We start from the raw sequence: 14,670 nt of genomic DNA, 5'->3' as shown, positions 1-14,670 counted from the left end.
GGAAAAATGCAACAAAGAAAATCTTTTTGTGGCAAAGGTCAGAACTCTGTTATGATGTAGATTTTTGAGGTGCACTCTTGTCATGAATTAATCTATTACTTTTCCTAAATAATTTGTAACACAAAAGATTGGTAAAATATCTATTTAGGAGTCTTAGACCTTCCCAATGATATATAGTTTGTCATGATTAGATTAGATTTTATTTGTAATATGGTGAAGGAAACTTCACAGAGCGGACGGTGACAGTTAAAGGGTTAAATCTTAAATATGATAAGTTATACTAAAATAACCTTGCTGCAATAATTTTCAGTGCCATATGTGACCCTGGACCACAAAACCAGTCATAAGGGTCGATTTCTGTTTAATTAAAATGTATACATTGTATACATAAGCTTTCCACTGATGTGTGGTTTGTTATGATAGGACAATATTTGCTCGAGATACAACAATTTGAAAACCTGGAATCTGAGGGTGCAAAAAAATCGAAATATTGAGAAAATCCCCTTTAAAGTTGTCCAAGTGAAGTTCTTAGCAATGCATATAATTAATCAAAACATAGGTTTTGATATATTTACGGTAGGAAATTTACAAAATATCTTCATGGATGTTCCATGTTCCATCTTTACTTAATATCCTAATGATTTTTGGCGATAATTTCAACTTATACAATGTATTTTTGGCTATTGCTACAAATATACCTGTGCTACTTAAGACTGGTTTTGTGGTCCAGGGTCACATATAAGAACTAAAATGAGAGTTAGCTATAGAGAGCTGTGGCTGGCAGTGGGTGGAGCTTCCTTTGTGGTTCCTCCCAGGTAGTCTGCCTTGTGGAATAACAGAAAAATCAATACCTTAGTCAGCACTCGGCAGAGTAACCACATCAATTCCAACTCCATTGAAACCAGCTTCAAATAATCTGTCTGCACTTTGTGGCTGTTGAAATGAACTTGTGATTACGGCGTATGATGAATGCCACTCAGACCCCGTGACCTTTAGCTAAAAGACAGCAAAACGATGATGTAGCGGATCTCTAAGCAATGCCAAGGGTAAAGCTCTTACCGAGTACATTGAATGAACAGTTGAGATGATTTTCTCTGGGCGAGTCTTTTAATTGATGATAAAGGAGAGCGTAGAGATTATTGTGAAGGTCAGGGAATTTTAACCAGGTCTTTGTTTTATAACCACAGCACCGTATCCTTCTGAAAAGACCTAATTTTCTGTTCTTTCAAAAGTGAAATTTCTTCTCTTCCATTTACAGAAAACGGTGGATTCCGTGCAAAAATGTATGACATTACCCAACATCCTTTTTTCAAGAGAGGTATTGCAGTGCTGGTGTTAGCACAGTCTGTCCTCCTGTCTGTTAAGGTGAGGAGGGTTACAGCCAAAAAATATATTTTTTGCTTAGTTTCTCCACTAAATTATAAATGATTTTTTTGTGTATGTGTTACAGTGGGATGAAGTTGACCCGGTTACTGTTCCTTTGGCCACAATGTCTGTGGTTTTCACTTTCATTTTTGTCCTGGAGGTAAAAGATGTTACAGTGCACATTTCAAATTCTGTTTGCTGTTCTTTCATGAGTCAGGCCAGCAAGATTTCTTTTAACATTTAAAATTCACCAGAGGCCTTGCAGTTCATGAGGTGTTTCGTAAGCGTTGTACGGTCATGACATAATTAAATTTGCTCTGCTACAGGTGACTATGAAGCTGATAGCTATGTCACCAGCTGGATACTGGCAGAGCAGGAGAAACAGATATGACCTACTCGTCACGTTCCTGGGAGTCATATGGATCATTTTGCACTTTGCTTTACTGGTACACACTAAAATGTCATGCATTTTCAAAGAGTTTTGTACCTGAAATTATTTACATTTTTTATTGCATAATTACAGTTTTTTTAAAGAAGTCTTTTCTGCTCATCAAGGCTGCGTTTATTTGATTAAGTTACAGAAAAAACAGTAATGCTGTGAAATATTATTGCAAGTTAAAATAGTGGTAATCTATTTTAATATGCTTTAAAATAGAATTTATTCATGTGATGCAAAGCTGAATTTTCAGCATCATTACTCCAGTCTTCAGTGTCACATGATCCTTCAGAAATCATTCTAATATACTGACTTATTAACAATGTTGTTGTGCTGTTTAATATTTTTTTTGGAACCTGTGGTCATTTTTTCAGGATTCTGTGATGAATAAAACATTAAAAAGAACAGCTATTATTTAAAATAGAAATCTTTTGTAACAATATACACTACCTTTCAAAGTTTGGGGTCATTACATTTTTCTTTCTTTCTTGAAAGAAATTAATACTTTTATTCAGCAAGGATGTGTTAAATTAATAAATTATAAAAATTATATTGTTAGAAAATATTTCTATTTTGAATAAATACTGTTCTTTTAAACTTTTTATTCATCAAAGAATCCTGTAGGTTCCAAAAAAAAATCACAATTGTTTCCAACAAAAAACAACACAATTGTTTCCAACATTGATAATATATCAGCATATTAAAATTATTTCTGAAGGATCATGTGACACTGAAGACTTAAAGAAAGTATTTATTTCATAACATTATTTTTTCTGTATTTGAGCAATATATATATAAAAAGATGATCAAAAAAATAAATAAAGTACTAAAACAACAGCTTACATATATGGGGTGTTCTGATAAATTATAATTTATTAATTTTATTTTCAGCTTTATTAAACAAAGTAAAAAAATGTTCTACCAATTTTTGATTTTTGTAAAACTCAAATATTTACAGTAATTCCAGAATTCTTTTTGAAAAACAGAACACAACAGAACCTTTGTTTTAAGGCACTTTTATTTATGATTATAAAGTTTCTCTAAAATAATTACTGCAACAAAAAATCTTCAGTGATTGTACAAAAGATTATGTAATTTGTAGTGAACTCCAATACAGGGTTCCCATGGGTCCTTGAAATCCTTGAAAGTTTGCGAATCTGAAAAAAAAAAATTTCAAGGCCCTCGGAAGTTTTTGAAAATAGACATACATAGATACAAGTACTTGAAAGTGCTTGAATTTATTTTGTGCAAGAAGTTTTCTTGTATCTTACAAGCTCACTTGAAATGTGTCTGTCCTTAAATTTGAGGGTATTGGACTTCCTTGAAAGTCCTTGAAAGGTCCTTAAATTTGAAGTTAACTAAGGTGTGGGAACCCTGTAAATGCTATTTTCAGAAAATAATACATATAATAATCACTCTAATATCAAAACCATAATGTTAGATTTACAGTTGGTACAATTGTTGTGATTTAAAAGTAATATTTGTGGTTTTAATTTTTGTTTTTAACTTTCTGTTTATTATAATAAATGTAATAATTTGATTATTATATTATAAATAAACAAATTTCTTTTTCTTTAGAATGCCTACACATACATGATGGGCACATGTGTGATAGTATTCAGGTTTTTCACCATATGTGGGAAGCATGTAAGTATGCATTAATGATTATTCTTGTAAAAATATAAAGCGACAACTCTTTTCAAACCCTACAGTGCGTTTTCCTCCACTACTGAGCTGTCTTGTATTTACAGGTGACGCTAAAGATGCTTTTGCTTACCGTGGTCGTCAGCATGTACAAGAGTTTCTTTATTATCGTGGGCATGTTCTTGTTGTTGCTGTGCTACGCTTTCGCCGGCGTCGTCCTTTTCGGCACTGTCAAATACGGCGAGAACATTAACAGGTAAGCCTGTCTTGTGACACACGGAGGCAGTGATTGCGTACCGGAGGCGAGATTTGTAACGCACTTACTACTACCCACAGCGCTGATATAATTGGTGTTGTCTAAACGTTTTGCTCGAATGCCCTACTTGCATTTGAGAGAATCAATTTTCAGGTACAGCTTGACAGCATGAGAGGAAGTGACTCTGCGTGAGCTGTTACTTTTTCCTCTCTCGCCAACAGGCACGCAAACTTCTCCACCGCGGGGAAAGCCATCACTGTACTGTTTCGAATAGTCACAGGTGAAGACTGGAATAAGATCATGCATGACTGCATGGTAAGAGATTGGATGGCAGCCCCGTTTTGCCTGCAAACAAGCTTGCTCGCTGTGAAAATCATTTAAAAAACAGTACACAATTCAGTTAAATGAATCAGACAGAATTGCAAATAGAACTGTACAGCATCTGGTTTCATGCGACATGCTTCTGAATGATTTCTTTAAACAAAACCACATCGGCTGCGAACCCCATGTGTTGATTATGTTTGTTTATCGGCCTCGTTCCCCAGGTGCAGCCGCCATTCTGCACCCCAGACAAACATCGCTACTGGGAAACGGACTGTGGCAACTATGCTGGCGCCCTTATTTACTTCTGTTCCTTTTATGTCATCATCGCTTACATCATGCTCAACCTGCTCGTAGGTAAGCACCTCTTTCCCGGCCCGCCGACACAATATCCTGTTCCATCTCCTGGGGTGGCATCTAATTTCCTCCCGCTTTAGACGCTAGCCAAACTAGCTCATAAAATACAATATCGCTGCCCATTCTTCTTCCCGACGTCCTTCCATGTTTATTATCTCTTTTTTTGCCAAAACAGAGTGGTTCCTCCCTCTGACTAACTCTTGTAGCTCAGCACTGGTCACTGCTGAATATGAATGAGGCTTTGAATCACTTTGGGTCAAAGCCAGTTTAGTCTCTGTCTCTTTTTCTCTTGGTTTATGGACTGTATAGATCTGCAGAACTATATAGATGTACTTTCTAGTAGATGTTTGTGTAATTAAAACTGAATTTTAGCAAGACTTCCATGGCTAATATGATCCACAAGCTAGACCATATAATAGCACTATTGGTATTTTAGTATTACTGAGATAATATTATAGTTATTGCTAATAATGTGAATGAGATTTTATTCATATTTTCTGTTTTCATGTTAATTTAAAATGTTAGTAATTTTGTTGTTTTTGTCATTATTAGTATTTTTATTAGTATTTTTAAGTTATTGTTGTTTTTTTTACTTTTGTATTTATAGTTTTTATTTCAGATTTATTTTAGTACATCAAGTTAAACTAAATGAAAAAGAAATGTTGCTTTGCAATCAATCTGAAAAAAAAGGTTTGATTTTTTTATTTTTCAGTTAACATTTATTTTATTTCAAGTAACATTTTTTTCTTTCTTCTTTATGGTTTTAAGTAACTAAAAAATAAAAATAAAATAATTAACAACAGTAATAATAGTTTATTGCACTGTATTTTTTTTAAATAAAAGAATAATGAAAAAAATAAAGTTTGATAATACTATTATATTTTGAAATAAAAATGAGTATGAACTAAAAAATAACAAAAAAATAACGTACACAAAAATACAAAATGCAGTGCTAATATTTATATATCAGGGTTAGTCGATCTAAAATGGTGATTGTGCAATCATGTCAGTGCGCAAAAGAGTGGTCTGAACTTATTTACACAGCGCATTTTTTATTTTGGTTGCACATATGCACCTGAGCACCACTTATGTACACCCCTGAGCATAATCATAATAGTCCTAGCTGGTCTGTTTCGGAAGGGTTAGGCCCACAACACTCTCTACACCATGAGTGTGTAACTCACACACCACTCAACTTTATGCTCTGAAATATCATTCAATGTGTTTGCTAGTTGCATTCCAAAAAGCAAATATAGTGGGTATTAGCATTAACAGTCAACATGTTATATCCTGACAATTTAAAAGAGGCATTTATTGCCCCCTTGAGGTTTATTACACCCACAGCAATGCATGAAAAGTATGTACAACAGGACCATTTGCTTGCAATGGATCAGTCAGGCATTCATGTCTGCATTTGCACACTTGTTTAGAGTCTGTTTTCAGTCTTTCACTAAAGTACTGAGAGCCTAGCTGAAAGCTATCCCAAACATAATCACTTTATCTCCCCCTCAGCCATCATTGTGGAGAATTTTTCTTTGTTCTACTCCACCGAGGAGGACCAGTTGCTAAGCTACAACGACCTGCGTCACTTCCAGATCATTTGGAACATGGTGGATGACAAGCGGGAGGTGAGGAGGAGGAGGGGACGTGCCTGTGATCAGCGGCTGTCAGCGGGGATGATTTTGAGTTAATACCCGCGTGCGCTCGCCGCACCGGCTCTGAAGCCGCAAATGAATGAATCACACGCATCGACATTCTCACCTCCGGAGTAATTGGAGGTTATTACTGCCTGTCACAGATAGCGAGAGGTGTTGAGCTGTCATCTTCATTAGGTGGAAACAGCCTTATTGAGAGCAGCAGAGAGAAGTGCGTGCAGATTTGACCTCCCCCCCTAGGATCAGTAATATCTGCTCGTGTATATGAGTTAAATGAGGCACACCAGTCATTTTTTGGCCTTAATGAATCAACCAGCAGTGCTAGGATCAGCTAGAAACACTTGAGACCAAAAGACTGTAACAGCTGAGCACAGGAAGGACTATGTCCCTAATTAGACACTGGTCCAAAATCTACAGAGCTTACTCGATGTCTACTAGCCTTCTAAGACAGCACGCTGACTGTCATGGAACCTCACAAAGCTGATTTAGAACACTCTACACAGGCAACAACAACTTTTCACTAGAGTTTTCATTTGGCTCAAAACCAAAACTGTAAACCACCTGTTTAAAGGAATATTTCACCCAAAAAACTAAATTGTTTCGATAATTACTCACCCTCATGCTGTTCCAAACCTGTAAGACCTTCGTTCATCCTCAGAACACAAATGAAGACATTTTAAATTCAATCTGACAGCTTTCTGACCCAGCATAGAGAGTAAAACAACTGACACATTCAAGGCCAAGAAAGGTCAGTAAGGACAATAAAATAGTCCATGTGACATCAGTGGTTCGACCTTAATTTTATGAATCTATGAGAATACTTTGTGTGCACAAAGATTACAAAAATAACTTATTAAATAACAACAATTTCTTCTCTTCCATGACGCATTCGTGTGGTGCTGCTGACACAGGAGCAGGCGTTCTGACGTAGAACTTCAATCTCTCTTAGTCCTCATTTACACTGTCAGTTAAGTGTGACCCAATTCAGATTTTTTTGCTTATATGTAACACAGATCAGATGTGTTCTATGACTGTGTAAACAGGAAAAAAATGCATGCATTGGCCTCATTCATAAATCAGATATGTGCCAATCAGATATGTGCCGTCTGTCATGTAAACAGGCAGATCAGATTTTCTGAGGCATTGCGTTCTGTTCGTCATTACAACTGCGACAATTTGGTACTTCTTAGTGGTGTAATGACATCATATTATTCTTAGGAGGAAGCACATGTGGAGGCAGTGAATGGCAACATCATGGTGATGGCGAACTTTGCATATATCACAGAGCTAGCATTAAGCATAGTTTGTGTTCGTCCATCTCGGCTAGTGTGTGGTGCAAGAACCCCCCATTAAGGGTCAACTAAAATACAGCTTTTGAAATACAGCATTATTATATGTGTTGATGTCATTTCAACTGAAACAGGAAGACAGGGAGGGACATATCAAGCGGTCCCACCCCCTTTTTTAAATAGCAAATAGCGTTTTGTTTATATCACTGCTTTTTGTTTATATCACAATCTCATCCATATCGATAGCATTCTGTGTTGAATTCAAATGGGTCTGATACGTTTTGTGGTCTGCGCCGTCTCGTGCATATGATCCGCTCCGTGCTATCGCATCTTTGGACCAGAGCAGACTGTGAGCTTGCTACGGTGGTTCGTGTGACACAGCATGAAACCAGACTTCATTCGCCCCAACGGAATGCATATTTACAGTCTGAATCGTTCTGAATCGTTCCTTATCCCCTATATAGTGCACTACGTGCCATTCACCGAACAGAAAATACAAATTCTATAAACAAGTGACTGATTTCAGCCACAGCTTCAGCTGAAGTGCAGAGTGATGTCATCAAAATCGATGATCCATACTGACAAAAGTTAGAGTATGGCAGTATGGCAAGTCCCTGTTGAAAAAATCAGCATATGCTGGTTAGGTTTGTTTTGAAGCATGGCTGCTAGTTTGAGCTGGTTTAAGCTGGTCCTTTGTTGGACATATAGTATGTAGGCAGTAAATTAGAATTGGGCATCAAGACCTGCAGTGTAAACAAAGCCTTATTTCATTGTCTGTATATTCCGGTTTGAATAAGTAAGGCGGGGCAAAAAAATTGCAAGTCATCCTCTCTGTCGAAATTTTCAGACATGTTACGACCACTGTTTTATGTACAACGTGCATCATCTTCTGTTTGTAAACAAGGCGCAGTGCATCTGGGTTCTATGTCAGAACGCCGGATTTTGCATCAGCAGCATATGTGTCGTGGTACTCGTGTGAACGCATGTCGAAGACTGACACGGAAGAGAAGACATTTTTAAACAAAGTTATTTTTGTTTTCTTTGCTCACAAAAATATTCTCCTTGCTTCATAAAATAAGGTTGAACTATTGATGTCACATGGACATGTTCTTACTACCTTTCTGGGCCTTGCAACCTTCAGGTGCTTTGCTGTCTATGCAGGGTCAGAAAGCTCTCAGATTTCATCAAAAATATCTTACTTTGTGTTCTGAAATTAAGCAGACGTCTTACGGGTTTGGAATGGCATGAGGGTGAGTAATTGAAAATTAGGGGTGAGTAAAAGAAAATCATTAAAATGTCTAGGTAGGCAGATTACTAGCAACAGTTACAGTCTGAGAATTTTCCTACATAGCCCTTTTGCCATTATATATAAAGGTATTTACTTCAGTCTTTCGAAAACAGGGAGTGATTCCGACCTCTCGGGTGAAGTTTCTGCTCCGTCTGCTGAGAGGTCGTCTGGAAGTTGACCTGGACAAAGACAAGCTTCTCTTCAAACACATGTGTTACGAGATGGAGCGTCTGCACAACGGAGGAGATGTCACCTTCCATGATGTACTAAGGTTAGAAAGGACCATTAGTATTCATTACAACACATTTTGGGGGAAAAACAAAAGTGTTCATATCATGACAAATCAAAATGTTCAATTTTATATAGAAGAGTTCAGAACTTAAATCTTCCCTAGTCTAAAAAGAACAATCTCTGATGCGTTCTTCATGTTGGTCACTAAGCTTGTTCAGCAGCTTATATTAAGTCATCAATGGTGTATGTGTTTCAGCATGCTGTCGTACCGCTCAGTTGATATCCGGAAGAGTCTTCAGCTGGAGGAGCTGTTGGCACGAGAGCAGCTTGAATACACTATAGAGGAGGAGGTGGCCAAACAAACCATCCGCATGTGGTTAAAGAAGTGCCTGAAACGCATACGAGCCGTGAGTTCATATAAACACACACGACTCCCACACTCCTGACACTTCACCGATATTCACCCCAATAAACTGACAACAGATCAGCGGTTTGACAGCGACTATATTCACACTACATTTCAACAAGGCCCAAATCTGATTTCACTTTAATATGCAGAAAGAAATCTTGAACAGTCAGGTGGAAATTTATGCAATATTTAAGTCAGTCTAACTTGACAGTGTGACATTAACTTTTTTGTCAGAGGAGTATTTTGTGTGTATGTGTGCAGATATCTCCAAAGATTGAATATATATACCAAGACAGTTTATTCATAATACTCTGAAATGGAGAAATTGTTTTGCACATTATGATGGAATAACAACATTTATCGAAAAGCTCATTTAAATATGTTTAAATGAGAGGTTGGCAAGTATTTTCTGAGATTTTGGTATTTCCTCATTCATGCAGATAGGAATTGGTGCTTAAAATAGCTGCCTGGAGGCGTTGCATAAATGAGCACTGAGTGAGCCGACTTTCCTTGAAAGGGACTTTGCTATCTCTTCTCACAAAGAAATCTGATTTGAGCAGGAAATCACAATTAGGCGCTGTTGGCTTGCGACGTGTAGCCAAAGTCAGAGCTATAAACTCACGCAGATCCACTTATAGGATCACTGATATAACTGCTGATATTCAGTTCAATTGCTTTTATTGTCATTGTTCAATTGAATTAGTCCCATATCAGCATAGAGCCACTGGGAGAGAAGCTGATATTAGACATGCAGGATGAACAGAATGAAAACACTGATACACCACCTTCTTCCTTCAGAAGCAGCAGCAGTCATGTAGCATCATTCTCAGTCTGAGAGAGAGCCAACAGCAGGATCTCCGACGCCTGCTTAACCCTCCCAGCATTGAGACCACCGTCCCCAGCGAGGACACCAACGCCCATAACCAAGACAATCCCACTCAGCCAGAGGTAACCATACTAGTGTCTATTCTTCAGAGACTCTGTGTGTTACGGAGTCTTCATTCTAATGAAATGATTTGAAATGATGTTCCTTGACCCAGCAGAACAGCGGCCTACAGACCTTACTGAGTCCCACCCTGTCAGACCGCAGTGGCTACCGACAGGACTCTGCCGACCGACCCCAGAGGAAGCTGGGACAGTGGCGACTGCCTGCAGGTCAACACCAAGCAATGCACTATTAAACAAGCTTGTTACATTTACAAAAGTATTGCTTTTATCCAAAGCGACTTATAAATGAGGTATATAGCAACATAAGTCAGGCTAAGTGTTGCTAAAGAATGTTAGCATGATAATTATACTGCAGTATGACTGTATGATTTTGAGATCCATCTTTTTACACTGAGGGCAACTGAGGGACTCATATGCAACTATTACAGAAGGTTCAAACACTGATACTTACTGATGCTTCAGACGGAAAAACAATAGATCAAGAGCCAGGGGTGTAAACTTTTGAATGGATTAAGGATGTGTACTTTTTTTTTTTTTTTTTTCATTTAGTACTGCCCTTCAGAAGCTAAAGAAGATGCTTACGTGTTCCCCAGAAGACAAAAAAAGTTTACTTTACCCTGATCTTCAAATACAAAGTTTTCACCCCAGCTCTTAATGCATTGTTTTTTACTTCTGAAGCATCAGAGAGCATTTGAACCTTCTGTAATAGTTGCATATGAGTCCCTGTGAAATACCTTATTCACCTTATTTTTGTATGATCCCTTTTATTTTGCTAAAATAATTAACATTTTGCAGATTCTGCAAGGTGTATGTAAACTTTTGACTTCAACCGTATATCAGGGGTGTTTCCTCTGAGGAGGCAAAAAAATTCATAGAGTTTTTCTACAAACATTGTCCAACAGCGACACCAGCAGGTAAAGTTACAGTGAGAGTCCATGTCTCTCGCCTCTCCTGAGCCCATTGAGTTTTAACAGACCCCCTAAAGCATGCGGTGAGTTTGGTGAGGGTTAATTGAGAATGAATGGGGGAAAGTCATGTGAGAGGAGGGAGTGCCTCCATTGTGATATAATTGGATATGACTGGTTTGGCTGTGATTGGCTCATATAGAGCTCTATGAAATTCGTTATATTTATATTTTATATTTATTATATTTTTTTTTTTCCAAATTCCATTATTTTCCGTTTAAATTTTTCTGGATTCCGTTTTTTCTGTTTTAATTTTTCTGGACTCCTTTTTAATAATTTAATTAAATTATATTAATCAAAAAGCATGTCTAATTGATTAAAATCATGAAACCTATACAATTTAACATCAGTTTATTAAAAGATTAACAAAAATTACATGTTTAGGGCTCTATGTAATGTTTTATTGTTACCAAATTCTGTGTTTTAGCCTGATTAATTATTTGAATGCATAAAAACAACTTTTATTCATTCTTACAATAGCCTTTAAATTCTGTGTTGTGTATTTAAATTTTTCTAGGTTATAAAATGAAGGCATAAAACATTAATTTAATTTATCTTTCAATTAATGAAAATCAAACTAATTTAATTTTTGGCCAAGTAAAGGGGTACTACTATAAAAATTAAAACAAGAAAAAAATATTGTGTGCTTATTTCTTTAAAAAAAAAGTTTTTTGTTTTATATTTCAACAGTAATAGCAGTAGTATTACGTACATTCTACTAAATAATAGTAAGTATTTGTGCCACAATCTCTTCAAGTTAAACCGAACTTTTATTTTGACGGGTTGCCGTAAATACCATTAACTTTAATATCTTTCATTTAAATTGTCTTTTGTGGCTTAATATTTACAGATACTACACCATATTGCAATTTGTTTTCATTTTATAACATACTTTTGATTAATTCTTCCAAACTTTGACAAATTCGGTTTGATATTCCGTTTTTATGACTGGACTCCGCGATTCCTTCTGCATTTTCTGCATTGTGGAAATCATAGGGCTCTATTCATGTACTAAATCCCGCCTCTTGTGTTTGCGAATCATTCCGAATGAACAACATAATGGTGTTACTGGGAAGACTAATTTAAAAAAGTAAGTAAACAACTCAAAGACTTAGATGGAACCGCTTTGTTGGCCTAAAATGGCAAGAAAACATGATCTATGGAAGTTTTAGCTTGGTGAGTAATCAGCTTGGTGAAGTTTAAAGTTAATCTCTGTGTCTTGAGCAATATTTACCAAGCTTTGATGACTGATGTTACAAAAAATTCAAAAATAGTTAAAAGTTAACTATTAAAAAGAAAAGCTGAACATGTTAACAGTTGACAATTTAAATTGTTACTGCAGTAAGTTATTATTTTGGAATAAATGTAAAATGCTTAAAAACACTAACTTGATGAGATTCATACTTGGCTTTAATAAACCGAATGTTGATTACATTGGTCACGTAAATATAAAATCGTTTTTTTTTTTTTCTTTTTCTGATAGTGTAAGTAATGTTCATTTAACCAGGCTGAGACCTGAATTTACATTTGATTAAAAAAAGAAAATAAAAACTTTAAAGAAGTCCACTTTCAAAACAAAGATTTACAGATAATTCAGATAAGATTAACAGATAACTCCTTGTGATCCAAGATATTCATGTCTTTCTTTATTCAGTCGTAAAGAAATTATGTTTTTTGAGAAAAACATTTCAGCATTTTTTCTGGTATGGTGCCCAGATTTTGAACGTCCAAAATGCAGTTTAAATGCGGCTTCAAACGATCCCAAATGTGGTTGTAAACAATCCCAGCCGAGGAAGAAGGGTCTTATCTAGCAAACGATCGGTTGTTTTCATAAAAAAAATACAGTTTAAATACTTTTTATTTTCAAATGCACGTCTTGTCTTGCTCTGGTTGAACTCTGTGTGTTCTGGCTCAAGACAGTTAGGGTATGTTGAAAAACTCCTACATCGCTGCAGAAGTACCGACACAGTCTTTGCAAAGTGAACATGCAAAGGAGATCAAACACCCTTAACAAAAAAGGTAAAACAGCGATATAGGACGATTTTGAAGTTGAGGGAGAACATGAGATGGGAGTTTTTCGACATACCCTAACTGTCATGAACCGGAAAAAAACAGTCCAGGCAGAGTAAGACAAGACGAGCGTTCGACATTAAAAAGTATATTAACTGTATTATTTTTATGAAAATAACCGATCGTTATGCTAGATAAGACCCTTCTTCCTCGACTGGGATCGTTTACAACCGCATTCGGGATCATTGGAAGCCGCATTTAAACTGCATTTTGGTTCAAAATCGGGGCACCATAGCAGTCCATTACATGGAGAAAAATACTGACATTTTTTCCTCAAAAAACAATTTCTTTACGACTGAAGAAAGAAAGACATGAACATCATGGATGACAAGGGTGTGAGTACATTATATGTGAATCTTTGTTTTGGAAGTGGACTTCTACTTTAAAGACTTTGCCTCCTCTTTCAGAACACCACCACCATTGATACATATAATAAACAATTACCAAATTTCTTCCCATGTTTCTTTGAAAGGGTTTGAACAAGAACAAAGACTTGTTTATTGTTCCTTTTTCCATGTGTTTAGTATTCTGCACATTGACGTGTTTGTGTGGCTGGTTAACCCGTGACTCACGTCGCGGTCTTGTGTTTGTCCCGCAGGGCGCACGAGTGTGAAGTCCATGGTGTGTAAGATGAACCCTGTGAGTGATGAGGCCTCCTCTGGGTCTGAAGTCAAAAAGTGGTGGACTCGCCAACTGACGGTGGAAAGTGACGAAAGCGGCGATGACCTCATTGATATCTGAAGCCAAACTTCTTGCTAATTTTCCAGATTTTCCTCTCAAGAAAGGATCGTTTGGTTAAACCTTTTGTATTGGCTTCTTCATGATCCTTTGTATTAGCTTCACATAGGTGTTTCTGCTGCTTAAAGCGTCACCTGCACCCATTCAAGCCACCTTTTGCTTATTCAAAGACATTGTCAATTTCAACTACGTTAATGCTCGCTCTACTGTGGTGGAAATTTTTCAGCGAGCATTGTTTTGTCAATGAGAAATAGCTTTGATGAAAGAGCAGCGGTAAAGTGTCCTCAGGAAGTTTATGTAACGTAATCTAAGAGTCTAATATCCTGAAATGTAGATTTAATGGCTAGGAAATTCACATGGTACATGTGACACACCTAACCAAAGCCATAGCGTTCTTCTTGTTTGTCTTCATTACGTGAGTGTTTGTAAAGTCCACAATTATCTTGTGTTGTAAAACTGTGGGTTTACAGTTTATGCAATCGCTTGCGTACATCATGGCAAGACAGTGAATGTAACTGTATTATGTGTCTATGTGACTGACTTTTCCAGATGTCTGATTATTATAATCAAGCTATGTAAGTTATAAGATTAATTTAAATGATATATTTAAATAATGTACTTTTGTAAAAATTAAAATTACAGCAATTTATTGCGTGCTTTTAAATTAAAAGTGATATTACCTGAAGTGGTTGTGTTCT

The 14,670-nt window shown here is 36.5% G+C and overlaps 1 protein-coding gene across 5 annotated transcripts in view; it reads left to right on the top strand.

Annotated features, from left to right (window-relative positions):
- nalcn (sodium leak channel, non-selective) overlaps positions 1–14,657 on the top strand; it is a 107,665-nt gene extending 93,008 nt beyond the window's left edge. For 4 of the 5 annotated variants that reach the window (XM_051118494.1, XM_051118490.1, XM_051118493.1 and 1 more), the window contains 13 exons: positions 1,259–1,365; positions 1,451–1,525; positions 1,692–1,811; positions 3,380–3,448; positions 3,553–3,701; positions 3,923–4,016; positions 4,247–4,379; positions 5,892–6,007; positions 8,725–8,882; positions 9,099–9,249; positions 10,050–10,199; positions 10,292–10,406; positions 13,833–14,657. In XM_051118494.1, coding sequence (XP_050974451.1) covers positions 1,259–1,365; positions 1,451–1,525; positions 1,692–1,811; positions 3,380–3,448; positions 3,553–3,701; positions 3,923–4,016; positions 4,247–4,379; positions 5,892–6,007; positions 8,725–8,882; positions 9,099–9,249; positions 10,050–10,199; positions 10,292–10,406; positions 13,833–13,975 — 1,580 coding nt within the window. In that variant the 3' untranslated portion in view covers positions 13,976–14,657. The remainder of the gene's footprint in view (positions 1–1,258; positions 1,366–1,450; positions 1,526–1,691; positions 1,812–3,379; positions 3,449–3,552; positions 3,702–3,922; positions 4,017–4,246; positions 4,380–5,891; positions 6,008–8,724; positions 8,883–9,098; positions 9,250–10,049; positions 10,200–10,291; positions 10,407–13,832) is intronic. The other variant, XM_051118492.1, reaches the window with a different exon arrangement.
- The last annotated feature ends 13 nt before the right edge of the window (positions 14,658–14,670 follow it).

Source organism: Labeo rohita, chromosome 9 (assembly GCF_022985175.1).
Source record: "Labeo rohita strain BAU-BD-2019 chromosome 9, IGBB_LRoh.1.0, whole genome shotgun sequence".
NCBI classification, from domain to species: domain Eukaryota; kingdom Metazoa; phylum Chordata; class Actinopteri; order Cypriniformes; family Cyprinidae; genus Labeo; species Labeo rohita.
Note: the sequence above shows the minus strand (reverse complement) of the source record. Positions and strands in the feature narration are given on the sequence as shown.